The following is a 13,429-nucleotide window of genomic DNA, read 5'->3' on the forward strand; positions in this document are numbered from 1 at the left end:
TAATCAAATCCATCTACAATTAAGAGAAAGCAAATAGGGCATGCTTTCAAATGTGAATGTCAATCCACCTATCCACTTTATGAATATCATTATTTTTTTCTACTTTTTGATTAGATATAACAAATGCTTTCATGCACACATTTAGAGCTAAAGCACTCACTCCATTTATGCTAGCTTTAAATACATCCTAGTGTTGGAACTTTTCATTTTTGGATGTAAAGTGAAAAGGTTATTCTAGCCAGCAAGCCAAAGGGTCAACATGGGAAAATGATTAAGCATATTTCTGGGTATTCTAAGTTTAGTAAGATCAAAGTTCTGCAAGCTCGATATGGAATGTTTTAACTTTGAGATGGCTTGCCTAGTATACTAGAATCCATTATTGCCACCAACGAAATGGATTGAGAACCTTATAGTTAAAAGAAAATTCATCTAAAAAGAAATCTAAGAAAAATATGGCATAATAAGATTGGCAGAATATTCATCGAAATTTATTCAAAATTTAACTCTTCTGTGATTATGTATACGCTAATACATATTATTTTTATATTTTGGGATAGCGGTATCTTTACTTCCAACATAAGAAACCTATATCTCTTCACTCTTGATTGGGGATTTAAAGAAAGAAAAAAATAATTTTTGAAAAGAAAGAAAATATTACAACCTTCTTTTACTATTACACCTTTGAAAAGAACCAACAAATTTAAGAAAAAAATCAAAAAAATTATTTTTTAATTTTTTTATATCTTTTTATTGATTTTTTTCAATCCACGGAAGCCTCAATAGAATGAGAGGTTTAGGTAGGATGCTTCAAATAAGTCTTAATATTAAAATATAATATTAATTTTATTTTTTATCATTAAAGAGATTTATAAAAGATTAACTAACTCTCAATTTTGTTTCTTCCAATTTCGTTTGATTTGAAAGAAAAAAAAATTATAGATTTTAAAAAAATTATACTTTTTTTTATTTATTTTTTTTATTTTTTTATAAAAAATTTTTAACAAAAAAAATAATATATTTTTTTCCTCTTATTTTACTCTCGAAGGAGTAATGTTAAAACTTTTGGGCGGTGGACTAATCATCAAAAGTTTTGGGTAATTCTTGAATTGAAAGGCATTCTCAAGGATACATTTGGAATTTACTTATTATACATTCTTAAAAAAAACTAATACATGATAAAAAATTTATTTCATCAATTTTTATCTCTGCTTTTGCGCGAGAGTCTTTCAATTCTCGAAACGCCTTGCAAAAAGGGAAAAAATCGATTGGATTGCCGTTTTGCACCCATACCCAGTTCAACCGTTGCATCTGGAGAAGTCGGAAGGAAGAGATGTCGTACATGAGAGGAGATCTACTGATGAAGACGAGAAAGCTGGTGAAGGGCCTCGCCAAAACCACCCCTGTTTGGCTGAAGGCCATGGAACAGTACGAGCCTTTTCTCTTCCCAAATTTCACCCTTTCCTTGTTTATTGTAATTATTTCACACAAAAAATTTGTATTCCTTCATTTGAATGTGCCTCTCAGGGCACCGCCCGTAACGTTTCCTCGTACCGATGGAAAGATCAAGAAGATTGAGATGCCGGAGGATGTTTACGTCAAGAGGTTCTTCAAGAAGCATCCGGATTCTCTCTACCACGACGCCGTAAAGTACTGTTATCATTTTCCATCTCTGCTTTTTTTTCCCCCCCTAACATTTTGTTATTATTTTTGAATGCCTTGTCTGTTCTTATTATTTGGCATGCTGGTTATAGCGCATGGAAGTTTAACATTATAAAGATATGTGATTTATAATAAATGACGAGTTTTCAAATTGATGTAGCTAAACTACAGTATAAGAAATTGACAAAAATTTACATGTTCTTAAGAAGATACTTGCCTGATGTAATTCAAGAAATATAAGAATTTCAATTATTTCAACAATTAATGGATAGAAAAGCATCCTTAAACACCATTTTTCTTGCATGGGTGCCAATTGCCCTTATTTGTATAACATTATTTACCAAAATTTTTGTTATATTTTTATATATGACTCTGCATTCAGCAACATGTAACTGCCCAAATATACTATAAACGTGGGATAATTTGATTTTATTTTTCTTAGTTGTTAGGCAAAACACAGTCTTTGGAAGGTGTTTCTTGATAGATGTACAAGGCATTTTATGTTTTCAGAAGTCTTCAGTTGAATTTATGGCATGCAAGATCTTGTTCTTTGAAAAATGATGGGTATAAATTTCTACATGGATGAAGTCAGTGCGATATGGTTTGCAAAGGCCAACCCTTGAGTCAATATTGATTAGAAGCATTTTTGGAGTGCCTATCTTCAAAGTTAACCTTTTTTTTTTTTTTTTTTAGCTGGTGGCAATCCTCTTAGTAATGTGGTATTCGGGGATTTTTGTTAATAAAAGTCATGATGATTATCTTGAACCAAACAATGAGGCATAGAGAACTTCGTTACCTCAAGGGATCTGATTATTTGAAAATTAATTTTATTGGTATGTTCATTTGTTTGATTTGTTAGTGCCCATTCGATCATGTAGTTCTCATATTTTTCCATCTTGTTCAAGGATGGAAATACCATACAAATTGATTCACATTGGGAGTGCTTGTCCTCTTATTGTATGACCTTTTCATCTTCTGTTTTCATCAATATTATTCAACATCTTGGTCCTTTATAGCATCATGTTGCAAAAGGAAAGCAGTGAAAACATGAGTCTTAGCTCAGGAGTTTTCTCTTAAATATATGATGTTTACGTTTGACCACAGTAATTACTTGACAGAAGTTGCAATAAGGACTGGTTCCTGGAGGAGGATGAGTCTCCTGTAGTTGCAGGTGAGGGAGGGTGTATCCTCTCAGAAATTACTAAGGCATTACTTATCAACAGGCAGAAAATGGGATATCTCAGAAAATATAAATAAGACATTTGTTTCGAGACAGAATTATCTAGTGAATCCATTGAATGAGAGGTAATGATTAGCATGAGTAGTACAAATCTGTAGGAATGAAAGACTGAGAGACATGGAGACAGGATATAGTGGTTTAGTCTGCAGCGCATTTCTCATCCTTTTTTTCAAGGACTGGATAATAATTAGCTTTCACCTTTCTTTTGATCAGCAGTTTGATTTATCCTTCTTATGGAAGAGTATTATCTTCTTAATATTGTTAGAAGGGACTTCAAGTGGAAATCTCTAGAAAGTTATGCAGAATCCACATAAATGTTTGGGGCAGAGATCCTTGCTTCTTTCAATGCAGAAATTGACATACTCTTTAGATATCACTGAGGCACATCCTTATCATGGAGATCAGCACATGCTTGAAATGAGGCAATATTCTTATAGTGAAGTGTTGTAGAGGTATATGACCCTATAGGGATTTTATAAAATTTCACCTCACAAGGAAAAACCTGGTATTATAAAATCATAATTTGCAATTTTAAAGCTTATGTAAAATCACAGAATATCATGTTTTGCATCACATCTAAATGTATCTTTGGAGGTGGGCAGTTACATCTCAACAAATCTGCTATATTATATTATTATATTGGATACTATATCTGTCTTAAATGCCTTACATATTATGATATTACAAAATATAATCTCAATCCAATTTATTGTCAAAAAAATCTTATGCTATTCATTCCATACAATGTTGTTATGATTTTAACCTCTCCCAAGACCTTGGCTCAGAAAAGTGGCCCTATGTGTCTTTGTTGATAAACTGAAATATCATGAGATAATGTCTGATATATATTGGTATACAAGTGCCTTCATTTGATGGTTGGATCATGTGCTATATTGACTCATACATTCATCTCCTGGTTGTTTTCCATCAGCCAAGACATTCAGATTTTTGGTTAAACACTTAAAACTTTCTTCAGCATGGCATCTCATTTTAGAGGAAACTGAAATCTTAATGTTAGAAACCTTGTCACGTCTTACACAAGCTTTTATTTAAATCCTTTATCTAGTCAGACCAGCCTTTTGCCGTTTTTTCCGTTTTAAATTGGTAGCATTCTAATAAAATCATGTTAATAATTATTAGTCTTGACCATTTTTTCTCTAACTCATGTTGTATCATGAGTGAATTTGGCACCTTAAGAAGTCAGAATAATGAATTTTTCGATTTCATCAGGATAAGTGGATTCGATCCCCCTCCTGCGCGAGTTTTTGCTTGGCGTGTGCTGGAACTAAAATGACGGTGTCTGTGAAGAGGAGGCCATGGCTGTAGCTGATGTATATCCCCTTTTGATTCTTCATGGGTTTGTTTTCAGGAGCACGTGGTTGAAAGTTGAAACATTGATCTACCTCCATATCCTTCCATGTTTGCTAGTCCATTAACTCTCGTGATGAGGAACTTTGCTTGGATTTACTTCACTGAATCTTCATCTCCTCGTCTTAACAATGTTGCTTTTTCATTAGATGGAATATCGTGTTGAGAAAAAAGCAAAGAAGAAGGCACCACCTCCAAACCCATATCCAAGTGCCATAAAAGAGATACAAGCAGAGGAGAAGAAATATGTTCATGATCGTTTCTTTAATCCCAAGATACTTGAGATTGTGCAAAAAATGAAAGCTGAAAAGGCTGCACGGATGCAAGATCAACAAGGAGGTGGTGATAGTGGTGCAGGTGGTGGCCAGCCTCGTGGCTGGAATGGCGAACAGCGCTGGTGTACTCCATTCATGGTTACTGGTGAACTCCGTTGATGGTTATATAAAGTGCTTTGTTAAATTTGGTCTTTTGTCTGATCAGCTTCTTCAGAAACTAGTTAGTATTTCATGTTCAGCAGGTATGTAATTCACACTTAAATAGTAGAAGGAAATATTAAGCTTTTTGGATGTCTTCTTAACAAATGAACATCGCTGTTTGACACGGCAACTAATGGCATTGAGTACCAGTTACTTTGCTTGTAGCCTGTGATTCACCATGTGTTCAATTTCTGAGCATGTTTATAGGAAGCTTCTAATTACATGAGACAAAGTTCCAGCAAGATGAGAACATGTGTGTGCGTGTTTATCCAAGAAAAGGGATGGGAAAAGCTGCACTAATGGCCACTGTTCATTGGATTTCTGGTCTAGCTAGAAATAGTGAATGTATTTAGGAAATTTTACGAAAGTTGCTTTAACGCTTAACTGATAAAATTTCTATTCATGTCAATTACATACATATATTGAGGCCTCCATTGTCTGTTTCTTTTCCAAATGGAGCCTATTTTTTCTTGTACATGCTGACATGTTTCACTGCATGGAGATGGACGATGCCAACTAAATTCTTGTTTAACAAAATTAGAAATTAAAAAGAAAGAGACGGATTTTTTCAAAAATTCAGCAATCAACATGTTGAAAGTGTAGAATCAACTAACTTGTAAGCATAAACTCGCAATGGTAGCAGTATCGTGCAGGTTACGAGCAGACGCACCAATTTGTCCGACTTCATTAATAAATTCTGGTGGATTTAAACCCTCCCGTTATTCAAAAGAACAAGAAAAAAAAAACTCACACTTGGTGCTCTCTACAACGCGACCATCAGGTTCAGCCCACAGGTGTTTTTAGTAGGTTTGGATTACCCAAGTGGAAACCACAGATACTGGCTCAAGAAAAGAGTATCCATATAAATTCTGTGTTTGCAGCAAAGCAAAATGAAGTCTATCGTTCTAGATTTGAGTCTTGAGACATATTCTCATCTACTCATTTGTAATATATGGACATTGTCTCGTGTTCCGGAGTCCAATGATGGTGTGTGGTGGGTGAAATTGGACTGTCTTGTTAACAAGGCACCACAAGTAGATGATCCGACGACAGCAAAGATCAAACTGTCAGAATAGGTCAAAAAGGTGCAGCAGGCCTGTTCTGAAATCATCCATCAAAGAAAACGAGTGGCGTTCTTACCCCCACCACCCCGGCCCCACCCCCCCCCCCAAAAAAAAAAACAAGGAAAAAAAAAAAGAAAAAGGAAACGGAAAAGTAAAACGAGTGGCGTTCCAAAGGATCGAGCACTTGTCTGACAGACAACCGTAAAGGTTAGACGTATAAATGGGGTCAGGGGCGATCTGTTTCAAAGTTCTGAGCAAAGGAATTTGATTTCTTTTGTAATTGAAGATTGTGGCACCTGCAAGTACAACCTTTCAGACAAATAAGAAATCATGGATACATGAGAAACGATACCATTTCTTCTGCATGACTTGTCACTGTAACTAACAATCATCATTCTCATGTCACCTTTTGAAAGATAATTGAGTTTATGCTGACCTTGTGAGTTGTCACTGGTTGGAAAACCACTCATCGATAACTTAATTGTAAAACAAATTTTGCATTTCTATCGAGCACCTGACCTTTTTTCAAACACTTGGCAGAAATTTTGCTTCAATTTCAGTCTAACGTTAAACACAGACTGGAAAATCTGATTCACATATGTGATAGTTGCTGCTGCACCCTATATGCTCCACTCTGGCACCGTATGAACACCACCTATTCTGAGTCAGAGTCTGTTGATAGCATCTGATATGCATCTTTTGGTTCAGCATCAGTGATAGATGGGGGCCTATCATGGTTTGAGCTTCTTGTGTTTTGACGTCTCCTACTGGCTCCTCTACTGCTTGTTCCTTCATCCTGCCAAAAAAGTAAGAAAGCTTGTCAGAATCTTCCTAGCAAAAACTAAATGTAAAGAAAATTGATCACACATGTATATAAGGACATTGATTCCATGCCAATCACCACCAAATAACAAAAGCAAACAAGTAGAGTACAAGAGATGCTCTAAGATCTAAATGACACACCATATCCAGTACCCTCTTTACTTCACACAATATGCTGTACCTTAAAGAAATCCAGAGCACTAAATTCAGGCCTGTAAGTTGATCAAGGGTGATAGAAAAGCAAAGACCATAGAAGTCAGCCTGTTCAGTGGAAATCCATGCTTCAAACCTTGTTATTTTACCACCTCTTCTGACTTCAATAAAAAATGGAAATAAGTTAAACCAAGTGAGGTAGATCTCAGAATGAGCACAGATAACAGCAAATCCCCATCTTCTAAGTACAGTTTATTCCCTGGGAAGACCTCCAAATTCCTACATAGGAGTAGGACCATGTATTCTGTCACTACCAGCTTCTTAGAATCACTCTATACAATCATGATGCATAGATTCCATTAATAGCCTTGGAATATTTTAAACCAAAGCAAGATCCAAGTCACATAGAACTTTTCTGAACATCAAATACAAGCTCAATATAAAGCTAACAGACTATAAACCTTGCTCATCAAAAACAGAAGCCATGCTTTTCAAAGTACCCCTCAGAATCACATGCAAGTTTGAGCACATGCAATGTTGCCATTATGAAACATTTGCTTAAATAATTAAATCAGGATAACTGTCTTATGTTTATTATTGGTTGCTCTCTTGCTTTTGAAACTTCCCTCTTAAAATATTTTTTTATTTATCCGAATAAATCAACATTAGAATTGACAATTATGGATCCATCTAAATATCCCTTTTTGACAATGTCATGCATTTATAAAACCTCAACCTATACCTTTAACAATTTTTTTAATGTTATTACTTCTTGTCGAGGGAAGAAAAATGAGAAAACTAGAGCCAAGTGTAACAGTAAGGTGAACGCATGTCAATGATATCAGTTCTTATTCTAACTTATCTTACTAAAAATACAAAGCACGCTTAACAAAAATGTTCATGAGAGAAACAGGCACCATACAATAATTTTAGTTGATCTCTCACCCTTTTAGGAGGTTGGGTCGTTTGACTGCTTTTCAGCCAAACTGTACCAAATGATATGCATGCACCTAACAGCAAGCCAGGACCAATTCTGGGGTCTCTCATGTAATCACCGATATGGAAAGCAATGCTCCGGATCTTCTCTTTTACAGCATTGCGAGGAGAAAGCATACCCTGAGTGCTTGACCAGATTGGGTTGGCATCCTCGGGGATAAGATGTGGAGTCGGTTGAGTCTGCATACAAGAAGAAAATAAGTGATTTATATTGCTGCAAACAGTAGAAGAGTCCATAAGCATAAAAGATACATAACATGACTAAGGTTTCTTCAACTGATCATGGCTCATATTATGAGTGAGATAGCTAAATCACAAATAGGATTTACAAAGAAATTTCTTGGTAATTGCAACTATAGCTATGACAAATTGATGTTGTTTAATAAGAATATATAATAAAAAAAATCATCTACACTAGCAGGATATTAACTAAATCGCAATGCTGTATAATGCATGCCTTAAATTAATTGAAATAAATTTTACACATACTGCTCTATGGGTTACAAATATCTGAACACAAAATTTGCAACATTTCTGGTCCCCGTATAAAGCATGAACAAGAGTTATGCCATAAGTACATTTGCAGGCAAATTACTATGAGAAAAGACATTTTGGTTTATAGGAGCTATACTTACATGTTCATCACTGCTGGCTAATGCCTGAGACATTCCAGAACTTCATGTATATCTTGGAAAAAGGGTGATGCATTTGTTATTGAAGAGAGGCTTTTATGGCCTAAAGGTGGATGGAATGGGTACAAATCTCAGCATTATCAGCATCTTTATCACTGTTATGAGTAACAAAGGGCTGAGATTGCAGCTCAGATGGCTACTGAGGCATTTTAAGGTCCCACACTGCTACCATGAACAACCGTGCAGTGAGAGATCACCACAACTTTCGACATTGATCTGATAGCTGATTAGTTAGTTTATGGATTTCATCTTTTATAAGCAGTGTCTTAGTTCTATAGTATATAAAAAATTACCACAAACGGTGATGCACAAATAAAGTCCCTTTTTGTCCTTATTAGGTTGGTTCATTAGAGTTCTAATAGCAGGATTCTGAGACTCCAAAACAGGTAAGGAACGGTAGTTGGCATTGTATGTGGATCACATACAGCATCCAACAGATTGTACATGGAATTCTGATTGAGATTTAAGAAGAGGTCCGCTACAGCTGCCTTTCCCTCTCTTCTTCTCTTATTTCTTTCATTTCCTGCCATTCTTTTTTTTCCTTATATATTTCTGCTGCTATTCTTCTTCTTTGATGGAGAATTGCATTATAGATTAATCTCTTCATGTGATTAAAATCTGATATATCAAAATTTCATCATTCTCAATATCCTTGTCAAATTACTACTGGTATTTTCTTGACTATTGAATTACTGGATAGCTAGATTGGATTTCCGCTGTGCTCAATCTTGATCTGATGCAGCTAATCTCCTTTATACTTATTCTAATCTCCTTGAACCAGTCTAGTCTTGAGTTCACCGAGTTTGACATTCTTTTTAACCCTAGAAGCTCTTGCTTATGTTTGAGACCTCCTAAAACCCTATGGCTAATAAACAAACTCTCTTTCTTCGAAGGTTCACCATACCCGTGAGTACTGCCCCATACCGGGCATCCCATACCATACAAGTACCGAACCGAGACTCAAATATAGGAATGTACCTACTCTCGATACCCTGAACCCACTCCCGCAATGGGTGTACCAACACCATACCAACCTGGAACTGGAACAAGGTCCATTACCAAGACAATGAAACAAGGTGTCCTACATTTGTTGTATAAGAGCATCAAAAGGTCCCCTTGTACAAGAGCGCATCCCTCCTCAGCAAATTCAGTTTCAACAGCCCGAAGAGTAGCAATCTGTTGATGTGGAGCAAGGAGCAAAGCTTGAAGCTGCTGATTTTTATGAAGATCAAAACTCAGGCATTTCTTGACTGGCTGTATGGTATTGAGCATAGTTCGCCATCTCGCTACCATCCCATACTAGTACCATCCTTTTACAGTACTGGTATGTTGTACGAACTGATACAATAGTGTCGTATGGTACGGTATGGTATATACACCATACCAGATGGTATGGGGCGATATGGCAAACACTGGTATCGAGACTTTTTTTTTGCTAGTACAAGCTGGCAGATGATTTTTTTTGGCAAAAGCAACTTGATAAAGGACGGTAAGTGTTTGGTAGATTAAATAACCCACCAAATCTATCATGGAATTGCTAGATTATGGGATGACATGATGACAACTATTATTCATCACTTTGTCCCTTCAAATTATAATTAATGAGTCCATATCCAATTGACACAACCTGCACAGATGGCAACGGATTGCGTATGGATCGGATCGACTAATACTCGTATCCCCCCTCCACAAAGAAACCCATACCTGCATCGTACCTATCTCAAATTGGGTCGGGTCGAGTAAAATAGAGAATGCGGGTTAGGCCGGATTAGGTCGGGTCTCACAAAAATCCCCCAAATCCCACAAACTACCATGCTACTGCCAAGATTAAGCTCTTAAAACCTCAAGGGACCAACTCACACCGCCACTACTCGATCTCCCTTAGGTGCTCTCCTTCTCCATAGATCTCCGAAAAAGATAGTGAAATGAAGAGAAAAAGAAGTGAAAAAGGAAAAAAAAATGATGAAAACCCTCCAATCAGTCTGACCTCCCTCAGCTGCTCCCCTTCCCCACAGATCTCCAAGAAAGAGAATGAAATCAAAAGAAAATAAGCGAAAAGGGAAAAATGAAAAATGAAAACCCCTTTGATATCCCCCAGGTGCTCTCCTTCCCCATACATAGTCCACAGATCTTCGAAAAAGAGAATGAAAAGAAGAAAAAAAGAAGCAAAAAGGAAAAAAGATCAAGCTATGTGGGAAAAGATCTTACCTTTTAATTTTTTCCGTCTTCCCTTTGTTTTTTATTTTTTGATTTGTCCTATATTTTTCCCCCAATTTTCCCTCTATTTTTTCCATCCTCAGGAGTCTCAATTGGGTGGGAGGCATGGAGCAGCCTAATAGGAAAGCTTAGATGATGGCCTGATTTTTCCTTTGTTTTTTCCGTCAATGGTCTCAATCAAGTGGGAGGCTTGGAAAAGTTAGGTTATGGTTTCCCCTGATTTTTCCTCTATTTTTTCCATCCTCAGGAGTCTCAATCGGGTGGAAGGCTTGAAGCTGCCGATTAGAAAAGCTTAGATGATGGCTAGGGTTGTATATATCGGATCAGGTTCAGGGCAGGGCATACCATTATTTGTACCTGACCCGAACCCGTTTCAGGTAATTTTTTAAGAACCCATACCTGCCCCGGATTTTAATTGGATCGGATAAAAACCCGCCCCATTCGGGTCGGGCCAGGTCGGGTATCCGGCGGATCGGATGAGATTCCCATCCCTATGCACAACGAAAGCATGACAATGGAGGAGTACACCAATAAATTTTATAGCCTAGTGACACATTCAGAGTTTCCATGGAATGAAGATGTCATGACTGCAAGGCCTGAACCTTCCATCTCATCGGGTTTGGATCTTGCAGGTTATATACCATGGCTGATGCAGTTCAGGAGGCTTGCCAGATGGAAAAAGAAAAGAGTTTTAAAAAAAAAAACAGCTATAAGGGCTTGTTTACAAAGTTACCTTAAGGGCTGACCACTCTACTGCAGGATGTTTCAAATTGGTTCTACTAACAGATCAGTTATTCATCTTCTTCTAGTATTTATGATGGTTCAGGCTCCAGTTCCAAAGCAAGGACTGAAATCCAATGCTATATATGCAAAGGACTGACCATTTTTCAGCCTAATGCCCAAATTGATCAGTTACTTTTGCAGATAAATCAGCTGTTATTGCTTCTGCTAGTCCTGAACAACAGGCAAAAAAGGCTGTGGTGTTGGAGCCGGAACCAGAAAGTGATGATGATAAAGAGTGAGAGCAGTTGTGAGGAGATACTACATCATTGTGTTATTCTTAAGCCATTGTTGACTACAAACCCAGAAGGTGACAATGAAGATTGGTAGACCAATTTACCTTAGACTTGTATGTGGTGTAGCGGACAGTTGTGCACGATGGTCATCGACTCAAGTAGTTGCACAAATGTGGTATTAGAGAATGCAGTTAACAAACTCAAGTTAAAGACAGGCTCATCCAAGTCCTTGAAAAATAGCTTGGGTCAATAATGACAATCTCAAAGTAGTCCGTAAAAGGTGTTTGGTCCCCTATTCCATTGAAGAATTTGTTGATACAGTTCCATGTGATGGGCTTCCAGTAAAGGTGCACCACCTCCTGTTGGGTAAGCCATGGCTTTTTGATTATCCAGTACAACTTGATGGCTACATCAGCACTAATTCTTTTCAGCATGGAGACTTATTAATGAAGTAATGCTGGCTTAAGATTCTCCAGTAATGAAGCTCAAAATAACAGTGGGCACTTTTCTTCTGTAATGTGTGGCTTCGTCAGGACATGACACCTTAGACTCTTTCCCCAACTTGACAGAGTCTAGTTCTAAAAAAGAGGGGGCGGGGGGATGCGAGAATTGATGCAATTGCTAACAAACAGAAGCATTTATGGCCTCGAGATGGGGGAATGAGTACAAATCTCAGTGTTATAAGCATATTTATCACAGTTATGAGCAACGAAAGGCTGAGATTGCAAGATTGGATGGCTATGGAGGTGTTTTAGGGCTCCACCCCACTACCATGAACAACCATGAGGCGAGAGGTTGCTGCAACTTCATCCAACAACATCGATTCATTTGCTAATTAGATAGTTTATAGATTTTATCTTTATAAGGAATGTTTTAGTTACTTTATAGTAAATAAAAGGGTCACTGTTTGGCATTGTTCATGCTACAGCACTGTAAATAGTAATGCCCAACTAGAGTTCTTTTGTCCCCTCAGCTTGGTTCATTAGCATCTTGATATTGTTGGAGTCTAAGACTCCAAAATGGGAAGAAATAGTAGCTGGCTTTATATGGACTGCATTAGGCATCCAACAGATTGTATGTGAAATTTTGATCAAGATTTAAGAGGCCTGATATGGCTGTTTTTCCCTATCTCTGTCTCTTATTTCTTCCACTTTCTGCTATTCTCTTTTTTTCTCATATATTTCTGCTGCTATTCTTCATCTTTGCTGGATTATTGCATTGTAGATTGATCCTTGCATATTATTAACATCTGATATATCAAAAGTTCAAAATCATTCTCAATCAAGTTAATGCTGATATTTACTTGACTACTGAATTATTGCATAGCTAGGTCGGATTTCTGTTGAGCTCAACCTTGATCAGATCCAGAAAACTTCCTTTTTACTTCTAATCTCCTTGAACTGGTCATGATGTTGATTACACCTAGACATTTTTTCAAACCTTAGAAACCCCTGTTCAAGGTTTTAAAAACCAGTACTGGAGGGAACACTGAATTTTTAAAAACAGGTATGGTATCGGATATTGATATACAATATGGGATTGCATCTTGTACAGACACACTGTACCAGTGCCAGTTTTCTGCAGGAACAATATGGTACTGCTCGTATCATCCTGTTCCACCAATTTTTAAAACCTTTCTCTTGCTTATGTTTCGTGACCTCCCCAAACTCTAGGGCTAAAACACAAACTCTCTTTCCCCACTATAACTGGAATTAATTCATATCTG

General features: G+C 37.0%; 2 protein-coding genes across 3 annotated transcripts in view; one reads left to right on the top strand and one right to left on the bottom strand.

Moving 5' to 3' along the window:
* The first annotated feature begins 1,202 nt into the window (after positions 1-1,202).
* LOC105041763 (uncharacterized) lies at positions 1,203-4,848 on the top strand. The gene is given in 5 exon segments (XM_010918786.4): positions 1,203-1,425; positions 1,525-1,647; positions 4,130-4,189; positions 4,191-4,230; positions 4,417-4,848. Coding segments are annotated over 5 exon segments (603 nt in total). The 5' UTR covers positions 1,203-1,330; the 3' UTR covers positions 4,702-4,848.
* Positions 4,849-6,142: 1,294 nt separating this feature from the next.
* Positions 6,143-13,429, bottom strand: part of LOC105041762 (uncharacterized) — a 58,086-nt gene continuing 50,799 nt past the window's right edge. The window contains exons 19-21 of one of the 2 annotated variants that reach the window (XR_831423.4): positions 7,728-7,958; positions 6,811-6,943; positions 6,466-6,603 (exon numbers count right to left, since the gene is read on the bottom strand). Coding sequence is in view for 1 of the 2 variants with exons in the window: in XM_010918784.4 (XP_010917086.1) it covers positions 6,463-6,603; positions 7,728-7,958 (372 nt within the window). In the remaining variant the exon portion in view is untranslated. Of the gene's footprint in view, positions 6,604-6,810; positions 6,944-7,727; positions 7,959-13,429 lie in introns of both variants that reach the window. The other variant, XM_010918784.4, reaches the window with a different exon arrangement.

The sequence above is a fragment of the Elaeis guineensis genome, chromosome 3, assembly GCF_000442705.2.
Source record: "Elaeis guineensis isolate ETL-2024a chromosome 3, EG11, whole genome shotgun sequence".
In the NCBI taxonomy this organism is placed as follows: domain Eukaryota; kingdom Viridiplantae; phylum Streptophyta; class Magnoliopsida; order Arecales; family Arecaceae; genus Elaeis; species Elaeis guineensis.